This window comes from Podarcis vaucheri (assembly GCF_965113315.1).
Source record: "Podarcis vaucheri genome assembly, chromosome: 1".
In the NCBI taxonomy this organism is placed as follows: domain Eukaryota; kingdom Metazoa; phylum Chordata; class Lepidosauria; order Squamata; family Lacertidae; genus Podarcis; species Podarcis vaucheri.
Window position 1 is genome coordinate 75248634 of NC_138759.1, and position 20878 is coordinate 75269511.

The window sequence follows — 20878 nt, forward strand, 5'->3', positions numbered from 1 at the left end:
GGAGGTCTTAAGACAAATCTTTCCCAAACTATTTTCCTTTATCCATGGGTATGTTTTTCTTCTTCTCCCAGAGAACATTCTGATCTATGTGGTTGGGCTACTTCCTCACTGAGCTCCCTGAGGGAACATAACAGATTGTTTCTTGGCTCAGATTTAGCTGCTCACTGTGTTTTCTGGCTGACAGGCCACTCCCCACCCATGGTCTGAGACAGAGACAATGGAACAGCTACTTTGGGACTCCTCCTCCCTCCCTGCACCACTCATAATTGTTGTTGTTTAGTCGTGTCCAACTCTTTGTGACCCCATGGACCAGAGCACACCAGGCACTCCTGTCTTCCACTGCCTCCAACAGTTTGGTAAAAAAACTGCGGGAGGCAGTGGAAGACAGGAGTATGTTAGAGAAGTGGCATAAAAAAGTTTAAAGCTAACAAACTAACAGAAAAAATGATCCGTACATGGTTTGCAATCCACAGGGACAGCCATGCTCTGGCCTCTCTCATTGCCATGGCCTTTTACTCCTGCAAGAGCAGTGCTCATACTGCTTCTTGCTTGGCCACCAGCCCACCAACCAACCAACCAACCAACCAACCAACCAACCAACCAACCCACAATGATGTTGTAACCAGGGCCAGCCCTACCATGAGGCAAAGTGAGGTAGCTGCCTCAGGAGGCAAATATTGAGGCAGAGAGTGGATGTGCATGTGCTATGCAGCCTATCCTGCACCCACTAATCTAGGCCACTGCCCTTGGGATGCAGTGGAGGATGTTGAGATAAGATTCAGCAGTCTGCTGGGCTTTTGTACATGGAACAGGAGGGGGAGGAGGAAACTTCTTGCCCTTTGCTTCAGGCAGCAAAACTCATTGGGCTGGTCCTCTTTGTAACCCACACAGGGGAAAGATCTGGAAACTGACCACAGGTGTATTGGGGGGTGGGGAGAGAACCTCACCTTTTCTTCAACATTTTTTTGAAATCCATCTTTTCTTCACCTTTTGGTTCAAAAATAGTGAAAGAAAATTAAAAGAAGAGAGTTAGTGCAGACAGTTAAGGTTCTGGAGCGAGTGGTCGTGGACCAGATCCAAGTGCTTTTGGAAGAAACTGATTTTCTAGGTCTATTTCAGTTGGGGTTTAGGCCTGGTTTTGGCACAGAAACTGCTTTGGTCACCCTGTATGATGACCTCTGTCGAGAGACAAGGGAAACATGTCCCTGTTAATTTTCCTCAACCTCCCAGCAGTTTTTGATACCACCGACCATGGTATCCTTCTGGTGCGGCTGTCCGAACTGGAGGGGGGGGGAGAGAGACAGACTGCTTTGTGGTGGTTCCAGTCGTACTTGAATGGTTGTTCAGAGGGTGTTGCTTAGGGTATGTTTTTCAGCCCCATGGAGCCTTCAATGCGGGGTTCCACAGGGCTCAATCCTAACCCCTATGCTGTTTAACATCTACATGAAACCATTGGGTGGGGTTATCCAGAGGTTTGGAGTATGTTGTCAGTAGTATGTCGATGACACTCAGCTTTATTTCTCCTTTACAGCTACAGGTGAGGCAGTGGGAATGCTGGACTGGTTTCTTGCCTCAATAATGGACTAGATGAGGGCCAACAAACTGAAGCTCAATCCAGAGAAGACTGAGGCACTGTTAGTGGGTGGTTTCCTAGACCAGACGGGTAGGAGATTGCCTGTTCTTGATAGGGTTACACTTCCTCTGAAGGAGCAGGTTCACAGCTTCAGGGTACTCCTGGATCCTTTGTTGTCACTTGAGGCTCAGCTGGTCTCAGTGGCCTGAAGTGCCTTCCACCAGCTTTGGCTGGTGGACCAGCTATGCTTCTATCTGGACAGGGATAGCCTAACTACTGTTGTCGATGCTCTGGTAACCTCAAGGTTAGATTACTGCAATGAGTTATACGTAGAGCTGCCTCTGAAGATGGTTCAGAAATTTCAGCTGGTGCAGAATTCAGCCTGGTTGCTTACCAGGTCAATACAGTTTGATTATACCCATCCTGGTTCGACTGCACTGGCTACCAATTAGTTTCTGGGCCTAATTTAAAGTGCTAGTTTTGACCTATAAAGCTTTAAATGGCTCAGGACTGCAATACCTCAAGGACCACCTCTTTCCATAGGAACCTACCCAGACCCTGAGATCATCTTCTCAGGCTCTTCTTCGTGTGCCTCCTCCACCAGAGGTCTGGAGGGTGGCAACACGAGAATGGGCATTTTCCGCAGTGGCTCCCCATCTGTGGAATGCTGTCCCCAGGGAAGTTCACCTGGCACCTTCATTATACACCTTTCGGCGCCAGGCAAAAACATCCCTCTTTAACCAGGCCTTTGGTTGACTGACATCCTATACCCTATTAAAATGGGGGGGGGTAATTGGGTTGGTTTTGCTTTTATTTTGATCACATATTTTGTGGTTTTATATTCTGATTTTATCCTATGTATTGCTCCCAGACCTGCAGGTACAGGGTGGTATATAAATTTAATAAATATAAATAAATAAATTAGGAACAAGGAATCAGTTTACAGCGTAGCTTAGGAGACCCACCTGTATATCTTATTACATATTTATCAAAGGGCTTCCATTTCCTCATTCCATATTCCACTTTGGTAAAAGTTCCAAGGGCCTTTCTTTCCCCCCTATAATGTGGTGTCTCTCCCCTATGAACTCAGATTAGGTATGTGTTTGGTACTTACTTTCACTGATAGTCAAGGACACAGTACAGATGAGGTCAGCATGGTCATTGGAAACAACACACTTGTAATTGTCTGCATCATCTGCATGGAGGTTTTCCATCTGCAAAGACACGGCACCCAGACAAAACAGGCAGTGAGGGGCACTTGCAAACTTTACACAACTAGCAGAACCCTCCCCTTAAACACTGAGGCATCTGGAGTCAATTTCATGCTGATTTGAATCAATTGCCTCTTGCTGAAGATAGGGCTTCTCCAGATAGGGCTATTTTCACACATGGCTCCCCAGATGTTGTTGAGCTGTAACTCCCATCATCTCTGGTGACTGGCCATGCTGGCTGAGGCAGATGGGAGTTGCAATCCAACAATATATAGAGAACCACAGATTTCTCACTCTTGGCCTTGGCTCCATACTTGTCTGGAGCCACTTCTCAGGGTTGAACTAGCAAGAAGACCGAAGAGAGGTCTTTGGAGAGATTTTAGCTCTTCTCTTTGACTTCCTCTCCCTATAATGACATCACATGAGCCAATAAGTAATTTCAAAGGCTCTGTGCATGTTCTTCTTTCATAGAAGAACAGCTTAATAAATGCAAGTCTCTGTTACCACAGCTGATGGCCCAAAAAGTGTGAGTATTTCAAACTGCAACGCTGAATATCGCTGTTGAAAAATACTGCAATCAGCTTGATGTAGAGCAGAAATTAATTTCAGTTCACTTTTTAATGCGAACCCACCTTATTCACACTTCCTGAGCCAATATGTGAAACAAAACACAGCTAACCTTCAAAAGTTGCATGTCTCCAAATTTGGTGACGCAGCTCACCAGCAAAAAACTGAGTACAAAAATGCATATATTGGGGAAAGTATGCAGATAAACATACGGTGCAAAAATGCATTATATAAGGAGGAAAAAAATGCAGCTTTGTGTACAAAATGGAAATATTTGGGGAAATGTGCATGGACAATGCATACAAATTTTCATTCTTTTAAAAAATTGCAAGCTGATGCAGAAATGGAAAGATTGGAACTGAAGACTGGAAAAGCAAAATATGAGAAATCGAAATCCAGAAGATTCTTCCCTCTCTACACTTCAGAGAAGTAAGTTATAGTAAGATAATGGATTTTCAAAGCAACTCATATTACCTTAAGGACATATTCCTTATTAATGCTGTCGTAAAACATCTTTGATCCTTCTTTGATTGGTATCCCACTTTCTCTTTTCCAGATGACACTGGGCTTTGGGTTCCCTTTCACTTTGGCTCGAAATACAGCTTTGTCTCCTGTAGGCAAATGTGAAGCAGCATCAAGTGAAATTTGAGTGATATTCTAGTTTGCAACAACCTACCTTTGCTGTGCCAAAATTAACCATTCCATCTGCTGCTCCTCAAACTAATGCTAGAGGAAGAGCAGCTGCATGCAGAGTTTCTGTGTGGCTAGCTCTGGTTTCCGTGTCTTCGGATAGTGCCTGTGATGCCTTGAAGGTGAAGTGTCTTATAGACTAGATGAATGCTACTTCTGTTCACCTTCAGGGGCTGTTAGCGGATGAGGTTTCTCCACAAATTCTGGGATGCTTTCCCCTGCAGGTATCTCGACGGAGCGGGTGATCATGCTGAAAGACTCCACAGAAGAAGAAGAGCTCTTGCTAGTTGAAATGGTCTCCTCTGCCAGGCAGAAACTTACAATTATTCATATAAAATGGTTCCCCAGTTTTCAACTCCCCCTCCCAAAAGAACATAGTATGTGGACAGTTATTTCATTAACTTATTTTGAGAATTAAATCCACATTTTTGTCTCTGAGGGTCCACATAGCAAGTCATGGAAAACAACAACTTGTGCCATTTTAGTGTCTTCCTAAAGATAAATGCTGCTTTCTGGGGTTGGGGGGTTGGTTGGGTGCGCATGAGAGTTACACACCCAAACTAAGCAGAATCAGCTGATGCATGGGGGCTCAATCATGCTTTTTGTTGTGAAAGTAGCCACATCTCTACCTGCCTTACACCTGATGTCAGATATGGTTTCAGGAAAACAGATTTGGCCCCCGGTCGCAGGTTGCCCTCCTCTGACATAAGCAATGGCACCAGAGGGATGAGCAATGGATGGAATGTGTTTCATTGATCTGCTTATCTCCTGTCTTCACTATGAGGATGCTCCTAGTTTATATAGACATTTGAAAAGATCTGATGTAATGTGTGGACGGTAATGGATATAAGCAGCTAAGTAATATAAAATGTGATGGGCTCTTCAGGTTAATTGATTAATCTGTCTTTATCAGTGCACCCAGTGCTGTACAGAGTAATGAAAACAAAGGTAGTCCTCTAAACCAAGGAGCTTACTAAATTTAGTCAGTGATGGTGGGAGTGGAAAGGAAGGGTAATAAGTGTTGAGTGGCAATAGAGGGGTTAATACAAAAGCTTTATGGAAGAGGTTGATTTGGGGCTGCAATGGGAAAGAAGATAGAAAGGGGAGGGGCTATCTGGTATTCATGAAGGAGGAAGTGCTATGCATTAGGATAACCAGGAAGGATTGACAAACTAAATGTTTATTCTGTATTTTGTATTTTTATCTGGTATTTTTATGTTATGAACTGTCCTGGATGAAGGGTGGTATATAAATTTAATAAATAAACAATAAATATAATAAATAATGGAGCAAGAGACCTTAAGGAAGTTGAGGGTGGTAAAATAAGAAGTGGCATTTGCAGGCAATGATATATTGAGATATAAAGAGAGATGATGGATGGACAAGGTTGCAGAAAACTCTAAATCGAAGGGCAAGGAATTAATGCTGGGTGCAGAAAAGAATGGGAGACTATGGCAGTGATTTGAGGGGAGCATCACACCCCTCACACCCACCAATGTCTCAGACATTCTCTAGTTCTTGGTAATAACACAGGAGGTTAGTTCAAGCTAAGACTTAAAATAATGCTCTGCTATCTACCAGCTGCGCTGTGGGCTAAAGCCTCAGCGCCTAGGGCTTGCCGATCGAAAGGTCGGCGGTTCGAATCCCCGCGGCGGGGTGCGCTCCCGCTGCTCGGTCCCAGCGCCTGCCCACCTAGCAGTTCGAAAGCACCCCCGGGGGCAAGTAGATAAATAGGTACCGCTTACCAGCGGGAAGGTAAACGGCGTTCCGTGTGCGGCTCTGGCTCGCCAGAGCAGCGTTGTCACGCTGGCCACGTGACCCGGAAGTGTCTCCGGACAGCGCTGGCCCCCGGCCAATAGATGTGAGATGGGCGCACAAACCCCAGAGTCTGGCAAGACTGGCCCGTTCGGGCAGGGGTACCTTTACCTTTACCTATCTACCAGCTGCATATTTCTGGTATAAGTTGTCTGCAAGATGGGAAGAGCTCAGCATAATGGAGTCAGGGCACAAGGTGAGTTGCACTACATGTTGCTACAGTGGTACCTCAGGTTAAGTACTTAATTCGTTCCAGAGGTCCGTACTTAACCTGAAACTGTTCTTAACCCGAAGCACCACTTTAGCTAATGGGGCTTCCTGTTGCCGCCATGCCACCAGAACCCGATTTTTGTTATCATCCTGAAGCAAAGTTCTTAACCTGAAGCACTATTTCTGGGTTAGCGGAGTCTGTAACCTGAAGCGTATGTAACCTGAGGTACCACTGTACTTCCTTATCTGCCCATCCCTGCTGTGACAAATTTTGACAGGTGGGCAGGGCTGACACCTGAGATGTCAGGTTAGGACCCGCATTATTTTTTGTGCTTGTATGCTGTTTGAAACGGTTTTTAATATTGTGTTTTAAGTGTGGCCCATTTTGGATATAAGGGAAGGTAATGCCAGCCTAAGCATGTCTATTCAGAAGTTATGTTCCATTTAGTTCAATGGGACTTAATAGCTAGATAAGTGTGGACAGAATTATTCCTTAATTCAGTCATTATTTCTGAAATCATCCTTTATTGTAAAAAATTATCAGGGTAAAAACTACAGCCAACATAAACTGAATAAAAAATTATAACTAATAGGAATAGAGATAGTAGCCTTTCTCACAGCTGACTTTAGCTGGATTGAGTCCAACAGATTTAGTTCCTTATTGACCAACAACATTATTTGATGCTCTGAGCTTCTGGAGATTGTCACAATACTTGCCTCCCACAATTGTGGTAGTCTGAGACATGTGTTGCACTGAGCTGGAGCTAGAGCTGGAGACCATGGAGTGAGATTCCATATGCATGACGGCGGTTGCCATAATGGCGTTCTGCAGATTACAGTATTTTCAGGGGCTGTAAGAATAAAAAGCTTGATCATTTTACTCAGTCAAAGCAAGTCTAGTGTTCACTCCCATATCTCATGACCATGAAACAGCATGCAAGATCGGGGTAAGGTGATATAGCAGTTGGGAAAAGCAGAGAGGAGCCAGTCTGGTGTCAATGGCTGGAGTGAGCAGGAACAGGGAGAAAGGTTGGCCCTCATCCCCCAAGAACTCCTATTGATTTTCTCCCATTAAATTATTGTCATCCACTCTTGTCAAGATTAGTAATGTTCCACATCTGGGGAAACCAGGTAACATCCAACTGTGTGTTTCTGCTTGTGGAAAGACCTTGTGATCCCGTATATGCTTCCACAAATGGGGGCAATTTTGCACCAGCTCCTTCTTTCCTCTTGTGACTCCCTGCATCGCAATCCATGCTGTGCTGGAGGGTCTTGCAACTGTGAGAAGCAATTATTTTTTGGGCAGGGGTGGGGGTGCTGGAGGGAGGAAGAATAAGTGAAAATCTCTTTCAGTTGTCTTTAATTAGCTGAGGAATCCATGGGATTAAAAAAAGCCTTTCCCACAAGCAGAGGGAAATGCCACACACTGGCATTATACTTATTTACTAATAACTAGGTGCACCTTCCACAACCTTTAACCCAAAGCCAACCCTATCTAGCAATATATAATAAAGATGGAAGAGCCATATTTTTGTACTGCTTCTTAAAGGATCGAAAAGATTTATAAGCTTAGGAGAAAGGTCCACGTGGGGCCCAAATGATAATAGCAATAAGGACCTAGTCAGCCTCCCTATGGAGGGCATTCCAAAGCCAGGAACCACAACCCCTGGCAGCCTGTTTCTGGTCACCATCAGTACCCAAGAAGGTGGGGGTCAACCATGAGGGAAGCTTCAGATAATCACAGTGATCGTGCGGACTGTGGGGAAAGACAAGATGGTCCAGTAAGCAACTGCATCCTAATCCTTAGGACTAGGAGTTTAGGAGCTCAGGAAAACCCAGGGGCCATTGAAGCTTCTTAGAGACTGCTCAGATATGCCCTCACCATCTGAACTGCCTGGTTTGGTATGGCATCTTGACGCAGGACAGCCTGGCCCTCATTGCTTGGATAATAGGTTGGTGATAATGGGGATGGGGCTTCATTGGGTGGAACTGGCAACAGCAATGAGGTTTGGTTTTCAGACAACAGGCTGGCTGGCTTGTTTTATATCAAACCTCTAAATCACATTTCTACTGAGAGCCACCCACCAAACATATCTGTCACTCAGATCATGGAGAGAGTTTCCATGACAACACTGCACATTATTGATGGAGCCTGCCACTAGTGTGAAGATGGTCTGCATCTTTTCAGATCCAGGACTCATCTTCAACCTAAACATGCAGTTGAGGCCCCATTTCTTCATGCGGTTTGCCATATATTTGTATTGTGCTACTTTCTGCTGCTGTGACCCTCCTTAGATCAGGCTGTCCTGCCTTTGGGACCAAGCCCAGAGAGTAACGCTGGGAGAGTGCTCTTTGCCCCCTGATGGCTAGGTTATGGGGAGCCTCAGGTACTCTTTTATCTCCAATGCTATTTAATATCTATCTGAAGACGCGGGGAGAAGTGATTAGGAGTTTGGGGGCAAGGTGCCATCAGTACGTTGATGACATTCAGCTTTATTTCTCCATAACATCTGAATCAGGAGAGGCCTTACAGTCCCTGAGCTAGTGACTGGATGCAGCGTTGAGGCGGGTGAGGAAAAACAAGCTGAGCTTGAATCCTGGCCAGATGGATGCACTGTGGGTGGGTAGTTCCCATGCCCGAGAAATCAGGCCATTGTCTACCTTGGATGGGGAGCAGGTTCACAGTCTGGGGCTGCTTCTGGATCCAGCTTTTGTCACTGGAAGACCAGTTGGCCTCAGTGGCTAGACTTTTGCAATTCCTGGACTGGGAAGACCTTGCCACACTAGTTCATGCACTGGTTACTTCAAGAATGGATTGTTGTAATGTTCTCTGCATGGGGCTTCCCTTATACTTGATCCAGAAGCTGCAGTTAGTGCAGAATACTGAAAGGAGTGAGATCTTATTAGCATATAACAACTGTGCTCAGAGATCTGCACAGGTTGCTGGCTTGCTACCAAGCTGAGTTCAAGGTGTTACTATTAGTATATAAAGCCCCCTAACAACTTGGGACCAGTTTACCATTGAGATTGCCTTATTCCATATAAATCAGTATTTTGGTGTGGCAGCACTAACACTGTGGGACTCCTTGGCTGTTGATACAAGGCAGGTACGTTCATTGTATACTTTTCAGTGCCCTGCTAAAAACATATTTTTTAAATACAAGCCTACCCAGATTTTTTAATGTTTTAAGCTAGTCATTTTTTATCAATAATTTTGTTTTTTTTTCATTTTGAAAACTTCTTTGAGGGTTTGTTTGTTTTACAATCAAGAGATATATAAATCTTATGAAATAAATTAATAAATAAAACTTTCAAAATGCCAGTAACCTGAGAATATTATTAATTTGACCCATCTAGTAAAAATATAATTTATTTATTTTTAATTCCCTCCTGGATTTTTTTAGAAATAAAACACAAGCAAAAGAGCAGCAACAGCAGCAACAACAACATATTAGAATCCAAACAAATAAAAGAGGCAAACTAAATTATTTGTAAACAGTACCTTTTCTTCTGGCAACCAAGATTCTTGGTGGTCTCTATTATGAAACAGAACTTTAAGGGAGCATCAGTTAGTTCTTCCGAGTCCTGTAGCAGATGTGAAATGGCTAAAGTCTTGGCAGACTCTGGAAGACAGCTGGGTCCCACAGCATATTTCAAATAAGGCTCTGTGTAGTTCAAACTTTAAATAAACACTGGCCCCCTGTGGGCTATGTGGTTACATCCATTTCTGCAGCTTCAACAGTTTCACATAGTAGAATTAGACAGACCATTAAGGTTAAAGAGGGGGGATATACAGCAAAACCATTAAATAAAGCATGTTATCAAAGAAAGAAGCCTAGCACATTAAGTGGTTTAAAAAACAACACTTTACATATGACTGAAAAGGGGTCCTTAGTAGGACTTAAATTTAAAAATTGCTTTCGCCTATGTTCTGTCCCATGTTAACATTTGTACACACAGAAAAATATTGTAGAAAGTGGCTCATGGTGATTATTTTGCCTCTCCTTTTGTGTGATATGGTGGGAGGGCATTATCAAAACGTGCTTCATTTAGTTTTGAAAAGTGTCACGTGAAATGCTAGTGATCTGTATCAGAGGCTCTTTTGTACATGGTTCCAGGGGTGGTAGCCTATTAAGTTCTACTCATGGCTCATGGAAAGTTAACGGACCTCACTTAGCCATGCTCATTCATTTCAGCAGGTCTACTCTGAGGAACTCTTCATTGAATACCATCCCAAGTCGCTCGAAGTAGAGACTCTATGATGCTTTCCTGGTCCTTAGGGATGGAGTTTGTATTCTGAACCCAATTCATGTTATCCAAAAACTGTATGCAAACCAAAGTTCACCAGCCAAATTTCATGCACAAAAATAGTATATTAGGGGAAATGTTCCTAAAAATGCATGTTTTAGTGGAAGTAACATAAGAAATTAATTTTATGAAGGGAAACTACTTGCAAAACTGTGTTTATTCGGCAAAATGGCATATAAAAATGTATCAATTATGAAAAATGCACACTAAAATAATAGAATTGGAAGGGACCATAAGGGTCATCTAGTCCAACCCTATGCAATGCAGAAATCTAAGCTGAAGCATTCATAGCAGATGGCCATCCAACCTCTGCTTAAAAACCTTCAAGGAAGGAAGGAAAGTCCACCACCTTCTCCACTGTCAAACAGCTCTTACTGCCAGAAAGTTCTTTCTGATGTTTTGTCAGAATCTTTCTTGTAACTTGAAAATGCTGGTGAATTTTCATGGGGACTTAGACCTACAAATTGATGCTGAAATATGGAAAACTGAACTTAAGTATGGAAAAACAAGAGTGACAGAGTGATTCTTGCCTATTGCTCTCCGCTACCATGTTGAGTGGCTCAGCTATTAAATGTGAGGTATTGTATAAAATGGGACACTAGTAAATTACAGTATGTCCAGGCATCATTTAGGACCATGCATTTAGTACCAGGAAATACCACGTGACCCAAACTTTTTTGTACAATGTATCCCAGTTAGTTCCCTACTTTGGGATTTCATCATGTGAAAGTAGCTGCAGTGGATGTTAAAAATGTTCCATATTCTTCTGGTCGGCACAATGTGAGTGTAATGCCCAAAGGGGAAATTGCACTGGAAAAATTAGCAGGCTGGATATGTAGCAGGATCTTTCATGTTCCCAGGACAATACCCAGACACGCAAGGCACTTGTAACCTCATTTGGAGTTGCTTCAATACACCTCACTTAAACATATTTCTCAGTTTCCTGAGGGGTTTTATATTCTCACAAATGTCTCAATATGTCATTTATCATGGCCATTGTTTTAGCCCTCTCTGTTTTCATTACGGAAGCAACTGAAAGCATTGCAAACTGTGAAGAGCTCTAGCATGGATCCATGCTAAGGCAGAAAAATTAATTTTCCTACTGAAAAATGTCACGCTTAATCACAAAATGTCTACCATTTCCAAAGCCAAACTCCAGTAGGTGGCTGACCAGAAGTCAGCTAATAAAAGGATATAATGTGAGTAGTTTGCCTACTTCTAAGCAGTTATGTAGGGCCTCTAGGGGCAGAACAATAAGTTTCTCTTGCGATGTAGAGCTCCACCCATAACTTAAAACTTATCATTGTATTTCCATATTGTATAGCTCCATATCATCATGACGTTATACCATTCCCTAGCCTCACTGCACAGAAATGCACAGGATGACATCACAACATGGGGTAAGTTGCTTCACATTGTGGAGGGAGTGATACCATACTTGGCACAGAGACACCATTTCTGGTGGCGGCTCTGTGCCATTCATACTCGGTAATTCTGACCCAAGTTCTAGAGATGCTTTTTAAAAATGAAGAAGAATTGCCCCCCTCCACACCATCAAGACTTCCCTAATATAACCAAATAAGAAACTATCTGACCACCCTTTCCTTTTCACTGGAAACATTCATCGCTTCTCACTTTTATATTGGAGCCTTTTTTTAGCTCCTGCAGCACATTTCCCTCATGCTTGTTTTCGCGGGAAGAGCAGATGACTATGCAAAGCAGGAAGAGCTGCTGTTCCAAGGGCTCTCCGTCAGATCCCTGGGGGAGAGATCGCTGCAGAAAGACGTTACCTTATAAGAGTAGAGAAGAAGTCTTGGAGCTGCCACTGGGACTTCAACTGGGGTCAGACATAATAATAAAACCTTGACTCAAGCAAGCGCTGAAACTTCTCATATATATAAGGCATACATGCAGCTACAGAAATTGCCTCTCCCTCAGGTTCTTAGCTGTGTTCATTTTAAAAGGTAGGACCTGGAAGCAAATTGTATTCAACACACACACACACACACACACACACACACACACACACACACACTTTGTAGGATGCCCTTGAATGGAACTCTGGAATTGGAAGGATCTATAGAAACAGCAGGGGGGAAAAACATGTCATGTGAAAAGCAAAATCTTTCTCTCTGCCACACTAGGTTTTTATTGCATATGGAGGGTTTTGGTTTTTTCAAAAAAGGGGAGCAGTTTAACACACACAAAAACAGCCCAATTTGCAACTCTAAGTATTTTAGTCTAAATGCCATCTGCTAATTTTTTTCTGACTGTATACCGTAAGCTGGCACCAAAGGAACAATGCCCAAGGCCTGCAGATGAACAATAACAGGCTCAGAGTAGTTCTTTTACAGGCCCCATGGAAAGGAATGGAAATTATCCACCGTTTAGTGGAATGTTCGTTTCAGCTACAGCCCTCAACCTTTAGGCCTGCTTAAGCCATTTTAACGCAATCACTCCCTACAAAATGCAAAGCAGTCTAAGTTAATGCATATCCCTACATTTTATGGAAGCAAATACCACCGTTCTTCCTTTTGTCTATTTGAATCTCTTAGTATTCAGCTTATCCCCCTACTTGCCTTTTACCTAAACTAAACATTGCCACTTTCCTCCAGTCCTCCACTATCCACCGCAACCTGGCCATCCATTTCCTAGCCCTTCACTTCCAGCTGAGACCCCATCAGAGCATAGGTTAAGGTTCCAACCCCTACCTTAAATGTGCATTACTTACACTTACTTATCTAAAATGGCAAACGCAGTTGAATTGCTCATTCACCCAGTTGGGAGAGAACAGTTTGAAGCTTTTCACAATCTTTTTGATTTTTTTGAATAATTTGCTGAAGACACCAAACTTGGAGACTTCACTGTCAACCCCTAATACTAGATCATTGATAAGAAAGCTATAGTGATGCTCCCACGTCAGACCCTTGGAGGATCCTAGTTCTTACTTACCTCCGTTGTGAGAACTTCCATTATTCCTGTTTCCTGTTCTTGAAGTACGTACATAGAGACATCCTGTCATAGCTAAGTTTACTCAGGAATCTTTGCTAAGAGACTTTGTCAAAAGTTTTTTGAATGCCCAAGTACCACAAATATATGGATCAGTTAAGAGGACTGATCCACAAATCTAACTCCTTTTGCTATGGTTTGTGGATCCAGGCTGAGGTCATTCAAAGTGGCCATTTGCATCTTCATTCACAACTCCCCTGCACTTTAGGACCTAACTACACACAATGCTGATAACATGATTAACAGTAATGTTGTGATTTTTAAAAAAATCAATAATAATAATAATAATAATAATAATAATAATAATAATAATTTATTATTTATACCCTGCTACTCTGGGCATCTTCCAACAAAATATTAAAATACGATAATGCATCAAACATTAAAAGCTTCCTTAAACAGGGCTGCCTTCTAAATGTCTTCTAAAAGTCTGGTAGTTGTTGTTCTCTTTGACATCTGGTGGGAGGGCATTCCACAGGGCGGGTGCCACTACCGAGAAGGCCCTGCCTGGTTCCCTGTAACTTGGCTTCTCGAAGTGAGGGAACCACCAGAAGTCCCTCAGTGCTGGACCTCAGTGTCCGGGTAGAACGATGGGGGTGGAGATGCTCATTCAGATATACAGTGGTGCCTCGCAAGACGAAAATAATCCGTTCCGCGAGTCTCTTCGTCTAGCGGTTTTTTCGTCTTGTGAAGCAACCCTATTAGCGGCTTAGCAGATTAGCGCTATTAGCGGTTTAGCAGCTATTAAAGGCTTAGCGGCTTAATGGCTAAAAGGCTATTAGTGGCTTAGCGGCTTAGCAAAAAGGGGGGGAAGCGGAAAAAAATCGGAAAACTCGCAAGACGTTTTCGTCTTGCGAAGCAAGCCCATAGGGAAATTCGTCTTGCGAAGCAGCTCAAAAACGGAAAACCCTTTCGTCTAGCAGGTTTTCCATCTTGCGAGGCATTTGTCTTGCGGGGCACCACTGTACTGGACCTCACATTCAGCCATTAGAATAGGAGAAAAAGCTTCAGTTGGTGTCAATAGAAGCTTTTATCCTAATGTCATTTTTGTCTCACAGAGCAAAACCATGAAGGTGCTACTGGAACCATAAAGCAAATTCTACTGTTGAGTCTCCCCAAGAGAAACTTTCAAATCTGTCACCCCACCATTACTAAGGAATGCTATACAGGCAGAAAAACCAATCAACTCTAAATAGCTTCTTTCTGCATCATTTTGATACCACAGCTATCTTGAAGGGACTGTTCAAAACATACCAGGCATGAACCATAAATAATTTCAGTATGAATCCATTTGAATCCTTTAATGCACAGACTCAGAAGGTCTTATGATATACACAGTATCCGGTAGTTTAAAATGTAAAAACAATCCATCAGAAAAAAGGCAAAAAAGTTACTTTTCAAGCTTAGTAAACATACATTACAGACTTAAGCAATACATTTATCAAAGACTTTTGCACTGTATTTGGATCTAGTAGCAATTTTGTAATTTGTTTTTTAAAATAGCAAATCTGTCAATGATGTTTTAAAATTTTGTAATAAATGAAGCTACTGATCTTATTTACAGTATAAATAGGCCTTTTTGGGGGGTGAAGATGATGTCCTGTTACATGTTGAAGAAAAGCAGTATCTTAGCTCTTAAATGCAAAATAAAGCATTTTGAAAGTAAAACTATATATATATATATTATATTTATATATATATTTATAAATAAATATCTTCTGAAATTCCCACGTGTGTCTTCTCAGCTCTAGAATACATACAATTTGTGGTCAGAGTTCTGTTGGTTTGTGTCATAGCAATTTTTCACAAATCTTTATTCCTCTGCTGCTGCTCTAGAAAACTGCTTTTCATATAAGCTCATGACATGGTGGACAAACTGATACTGTTCGCAGGTCTGGATCATTCCTCCCCTGGGAAGAGAAGCGGGGAAGGGGGGAGATTTGGAAGCAGATATCCATTGTGTATCTCAAAACGATTAACAAAAATAACACAGCACAAATTGGGGTGGGGGGGAGCTAAACACAAAAACCTGATCCTAAGTCTACTGGTTTTAAATAGCCTTCCTATTGGTAATGGTATTGAGTTCCTAGGGTTGCATCTAAGATCACTGGGGTAACATACCAGAGTTTTAAGGTCTAGGATCTGTGCTAAATGCTTCTCAAAAAAATCATAACAAAATATAACATTAATCTCACTGTATCTGCTTGGCATAATCACACTGGTAATGGATCACGGAGATGCCAAAGATCACAGGAAATTGCTTTTAGGTTCCCCAAATCTATTTACACCTGGCCAATACAGTCAGAATAATGACAGCCATGGTATAGCCACAGTAAGATGTAAGGTTCCAGCAGTCTGCCTGATTGCATCTTTGGGAAGCTAACTAAAACCTAATCAACAAAAACCAGTGCTCCTCTCTGACTACTTGCCCTCACGATGCACAAGAGCTGTTGCTGTCAGTGCTAAATGCATTCTCTGTGATATGTTTAAATTCAGAATATGGTATCCGGCCCACAATTTTACATTCTTTGGAAGTCAGATGAGCCAGGTGAGGTTCACCCTGGCTTTTGGGTGAAGCAGCAAGATATGCTTTTTAATGTTCATGGAAAGTAAGAGATAAATATGGTGTAGATTCCAAGCCTGCTTTTTTATTTAGACGAGTATTTATTTATACACCACCTACTGGTGTTGGATCAACTGTGTTCCCAGTCCTTTCAGTACTTCTGAGCTGTTACTGAAGCTGAAGGCATGTATCAGCTTTCCTTTCATACAATCTCTATAGCAGGCATAGGCAAACTCGGCCCTTCAGATGTTTTGGGACTACAGCTCCCATCATTCCTGATCACTGGTCCTGTTAGCTAGGGATGACAGGAGTTGTAGTCCCAAAACATCTGGAGGGCCGAGTTTGCCTATGCCTGCTCTATAGCCTTCCTGGTACAGGTGAAATGGTTACATATGACCACAAGATGGCAATCTAGCTACAGGAGTGATGTCTGAAGTACTGTTGTACACTAATCCCGTCCGTCCGTCCGTTCCCAATTAACTTTCCATGTTACAATTGGAAGATAGGAATGCCCTCATGGGATCTGTATTCATATCTATACATCTGTATAAAATATATATTCCCCCCCCAAAAGCTATAAATTTCTCCCTGCATATTCAGTTAAGCTTATTCTAAGTCTGAGTTGACATTCCACTTCGCTAACATCACCCTGCTCACATTGCATGGTAACAGTGAATCCAACTAATTTCATCTATTTAACAGTTCAAGTTTACTCTGAAGTTATGTTTCAGTGATTTCAGTGAAACTGATCACATATTTAAGTCATCAAATCAGTATTTCTGACATTCTGAATATACCTGTCACTTGTAAATAATACAAATGTAATTAATTATCTTCAAAACCGTTCATTACATTCTTAATAGTCTGTAATTTCGTTTTTATCTTGTGTGGCTGCTTCCAGTATTTTTTCTCAGAAATATCCAAATTTGTCATTGTAATGTACCCTCCTTTTTTTTTAACTAACTACGATGGAATAAAAACAAGAGATTTCTTAAAAAAATATAAAATCAAATGGTAAAAATGTTTCAACATTTCAAAAGGCAAAACTTAAAAGTGAATGTAAAAAAAAAGGGGGGGAGCCTTCCTGTTGTACAAGACCTGGTTCACATGAAATGCTAAACCATGGTTTATAAACTACGATTTAATTTGAGTGTCCAAACCCAGCCCCGTGGCTCAGTCATGCTTTATCAACCACAAACAAGCCACATGAGTAAGCCATGGCTTCTTGTTGATTCATAAACCTTGGTTTACATTAGCCATGAGCCCAGCCCTTCTATCTATTCCCTAATACTTTCTTTAAACAACAATGAGGGGCAACCTGTAGCTCTGCAGATATTGCAGTACTCCAGTTCCTATCAGCCCCAGTCCACATGGGACAGTGGTCAGGGATGATGGGGTTTATAGTCCAACGGCACCTGGAAGACCACAGGTCTCCACCCCTGTTATAAATGATTTGTACAGCAGCAATACTTCCCAAAGAGACAAACTCTGTTCATATGCTAAAAAAGAAGAAAGCACTGGGTCTCCAGAGTTTCTTTTTGAAGGAAAAGTGAAAAAGACAATAATACAAGATTCTCTCACCTGTCTAGCCGTAGTTGGCAGGTTGTTCTGAGTATGTCAACTGCGCCCTCGTTCTTCCACTGTTTGCAGCAAATGCTGGTGGCGATGAAGCAGCCAGTCCTACCAATCCCTGCACTGGCCAGAGAGAGAGGAACAGAGAATGAAGGTGGAAATCTTCAGAAAGAGCATCAATTATTCTCTTAGTATTTCAGATGTACCCTTGCCAAATGTACAAAGCCCTGGAGAGAAACAAGCTGCATGCTCAGGATCGCTCCTCACGGCAAGTCAGACTCTAGGAATGTTCACCAGTAACATTCAATCAGCGAGTATAGTGTGTGTACCTTTGTACAAAATTCCTGAGCTACACAAATCAACAAGTGTACACTTTCGCACCTGCACTTGTACGTGTGTTGAGAGAGCCTGAACCTGTCTGTGTTCGGGTGAACATGTGGACAAGCCTTCTATCTTGTTTCATCCCCCACATGGCACAGTCAGCAGCAAGGGAAGAACAAAGCGTTCATAGTTTGTTGTAAATTGTGGTTTAACCCTGCAAGCCAGCCAGCCAGCCCAGAATGTGGGCAGAAACTATACCTAGGTCTGCGATAGGTTTTCAAATTTTAAGTAGCTGATTTTTTTTACTTTGGTAAGTGTGGTTTGAAGAAAGCAGTAACAGATAAGAAGACTCAGTTAATCAGAGTATACTTGCATCTTACATGTATTTAATTTGGCCCTAAACCATTAAGCAAGGGGTGTGTCTGTATTAGTTTGTTTGTTTTTGCTCCCATCATTACAGAATATGTGGAAACTCAGTTGGCATAACCTCTGTGTACCCCATAAGGAGAGTTTGTGAGAATCTGGTATGCAGAGAGACAGTTTAATAAGATGTTTTCCTTATCCAGAATAAGCAGTTCTCATTTATTTGAGGAAATGAAAAAGACAGAAAATAATGTTCTAACCATCAGCCATATATATATTCAGTGAAAGATTACCACATAGATTGGAGGAAAATGTTACAGGGTGCAATGCCAGACAGATGTTAGGTGAGCCATCTGGCTTCTGTCAGGCCTGATATGTCAACATGTCACTTTAAATAATGGAAGCAGCAAATAACAATTACTCCTCAGTCCAAGAGCTTTTCCCATTTTGCAGGTCTCAAGAACTGCCGGTAGCATCTCAAATGGATTTTCATTCATTGTCACTTAGATAATTTTGGCCACCAGCTGTGCCCTCGGGGGAAATGCTACTTGTGGGCAGTCTTTTCATCCAGCTCTATAGAGATGTATACAGGACACAAGATTTGATTTGATTTCCACCAACCACCACCAAAATAAAATAAAAGATCCCCTGGTCTATAACACTGCAACAATATTGTTCTTCAGGTTAATCTTTGGTTATTGACCAGAGTTGTTCTTGTATTGCATTTCTGGGTGGCAGCAAGTGATAAATTCTATTTATTATTTTAAAATTATTTTAATGAAAAATGAGAAGCAAAAGTGACAAAGCATGTTGTATAATGGAGTATTATTTTAAGGACAGTTGCTACATGCATTTTGCAGCAGTACTTTCCTCATTTAAACAAGTTACAAAATGTATCTGAATGGCTGGGATAAGGGCATTGGACAAGAGGACCATCAAAACTGGACAGCTAGGAGTCTGGATAAAATAGCATTCTGTTACGATACATTGACACAGCACTTGTGAACACAGGATAAACTGAGAATTCTGGCAAAAAGCTGTTTTAGAAAACTGATTTTGCTATATTACGCAGATATACTTTTAAGATTACTTTAAGAGGTTTGGCATACTGATATTTGTGCATTAATACAGCACAGTACATTTAAGGCCACCGGGATCTCATTGGTTCCCACTCTCCCAGGCCAAGAACAAAGCTATGAATTTTTACTAGGATAAAGATGATCTTGATCTCTCTCCTTCCCTCTCGCTCACGCACATAGATCATTCAATATTAACAGCGACTTTCCCAGAGACTATGAGTCACTTCATATGAATCCAGTTCATATGCTAACTGGGCAATTCTCACATTGGAGGAGAACTCCTGTCCACTATGTATTGAATGTACCATGTGACCCCAGGACTCCACCTAGAGAATGATATATGAGAAGGTCAAATTTGCATAATTTCCCCTATATATCTCTCTCTGTGTGTGCGCACACATGTGTATAATGTTGATTCACCTGCAAACTCCTTCAGTGTCACCTGGATGTCATTACAAAAAATGAGTGGCAGAATTGGGGTGGGGGAAATGGCTGCAGCTTCACCTCAGAAACCGGGTCACTGCCAGCCTGGGAAAAAGAATTAAATGAGCCTATCTCTACCCCCCCTTTTAAACTGACTGTTTCCCCACATTGCATGGTTAATTAAGCAACCCACGCTGTTTTCCATTCCATCTGCACAGCAGATGGGGACAATAAAAGAGTCAGGTCACTTCCAGCACAAACTCAAGTGAAAATGTCGGTATAAGGTTTTCACATCATAAAGGCTTCTGGGGCCATACTTCTGTTTGGGTTGTTTTTTTTTTTTGGGGGGGACTTCTCTTTGAAGTTCCAGTGCCAAATTAGAAGCAAGAGATGCTTCCTCACTACCTTACCTGACATAGGCTAACAGAACAGTAGTTAAAAGCAGAACTTCACAGGAGGTGGATCATGCATAAATTGTACTCTCTAGTTACAGGTAGGTAGCCGTGTTGGTCTGCCATAGTCAAAACAAAATAAAAAAAATCCTTCCAGTAGCACCTTAGAGACCAACTAAATTTGTTATTGGTATGAGCTTTTGTGTGCATGCACACTTCTTCAGATACCTGAACTCTCTAGATCAGCATTGCGAGAGAAGGTTACTTTAACACAAGACAACTTCCTTAAAACTTCCCATGTTCTTTCCTCTCTCTTCATGGTGGTTTAACCATGCATAATTAAGCTACCTGCAGTGAACTATGATTGGAGCATTCTGTTCTTCTGCACACTGTGTGGCCTCTTCCACTTCCTGAACCAGCTGCAACAGGGCTGGTGCTTGATCAGGAGTCTTCTGATCTGGCCAAGAAGTATACCAGTAGTGTTTCAGATTTCTTATTTCTTCACCCTTCTATAAGAGAGTTATAAAGAGATTTATACAGGCAACCAGAAAAGGTATTTTGCAAAAGGTGAGACTCCCTAATGAGTTTTAAAAAACATTTTCTTGGGGTATGCAGTTTACTAACCCTTCTCAAAGGGGATTTGTGTAATAAGGACTGATAACAAGATAGAAAATTAAATATAAAGATGAACTATTTAACCTATCTTAAAGCTACATCATTCTCCCCAAGGATGCATAAGGATCTGTTGTGCTATGTAGTCTTCTTATTCCAAAATTATTATT

General features: G+C 41.9%; 2 protein-coding genes across 12 annotated transcripts in view; both read right to left on the reverse strand.

Moving 5' to 3' along the window:
• Positions 1–9806, reverse strand: part of IGSF22 (immunoglobulin superfamily member 22) — a 32751-nt gene extending 22945 nt beyond the window's left edge. Inside the window, exons 1-6 of the mRNA XM_082192952.1 lie at positions 9569–9806; positions 6784–6917; positions 4206–4343; positions 3826–3962; positions 2688–2787; positions 948–987 (exon numbers count right to left, since the gene is read on the reverse strand). Of these exons, the coding sequence (XP_082049078.1) occupies positions 948–987; positions 2688–2787; positions 3826–3962; positions 4206–4343; positions 6784–6883 (515 nt within the window). The 5' untranslated portion in view covers positions 6884–6917; positions 9569–9806. The remainder of the gene's footprint in view (positions 1–947; positions 988–2687; positions 2788–3825; positions 3963–4205; positions 4344–6783; positions 6918–9568) is intronic.
• A 4851-nt stretch (positions 9807–14657) lies between these two features.
• Positions 14658–20878, reverse strand: part of PTPN5 (protein tyrosine phosphatase non-receptor type 5) — a 71956-nt gene continuing 65735 nt past the window's right edge. For 10 of the 11 annotated variants that reach the window (XM_082194041.1, XM_082194038.1, XM_082194036.1 and 7 more), the window contains 3 exons: positions 20445–20605; positions 17528–17641; positions 14658–15293 (listed from right to left, as the gene is read on the reverse strand). In XM_082194041.1, the coding sequence (XP_082050167.1) occupies positions 15197–15293; positions 17528–17641; positions 20445–20605 (372 nt within the window). In that variant the 3' untranslated portion in view covers positions 14658–15196. The remainder of the gene's footprint in view (positions 15294–17527; positions 17642–20444; positions 20606–20878) is intronic. The other variant, XR_014212651.1, reaches the window with a different exon arrangement.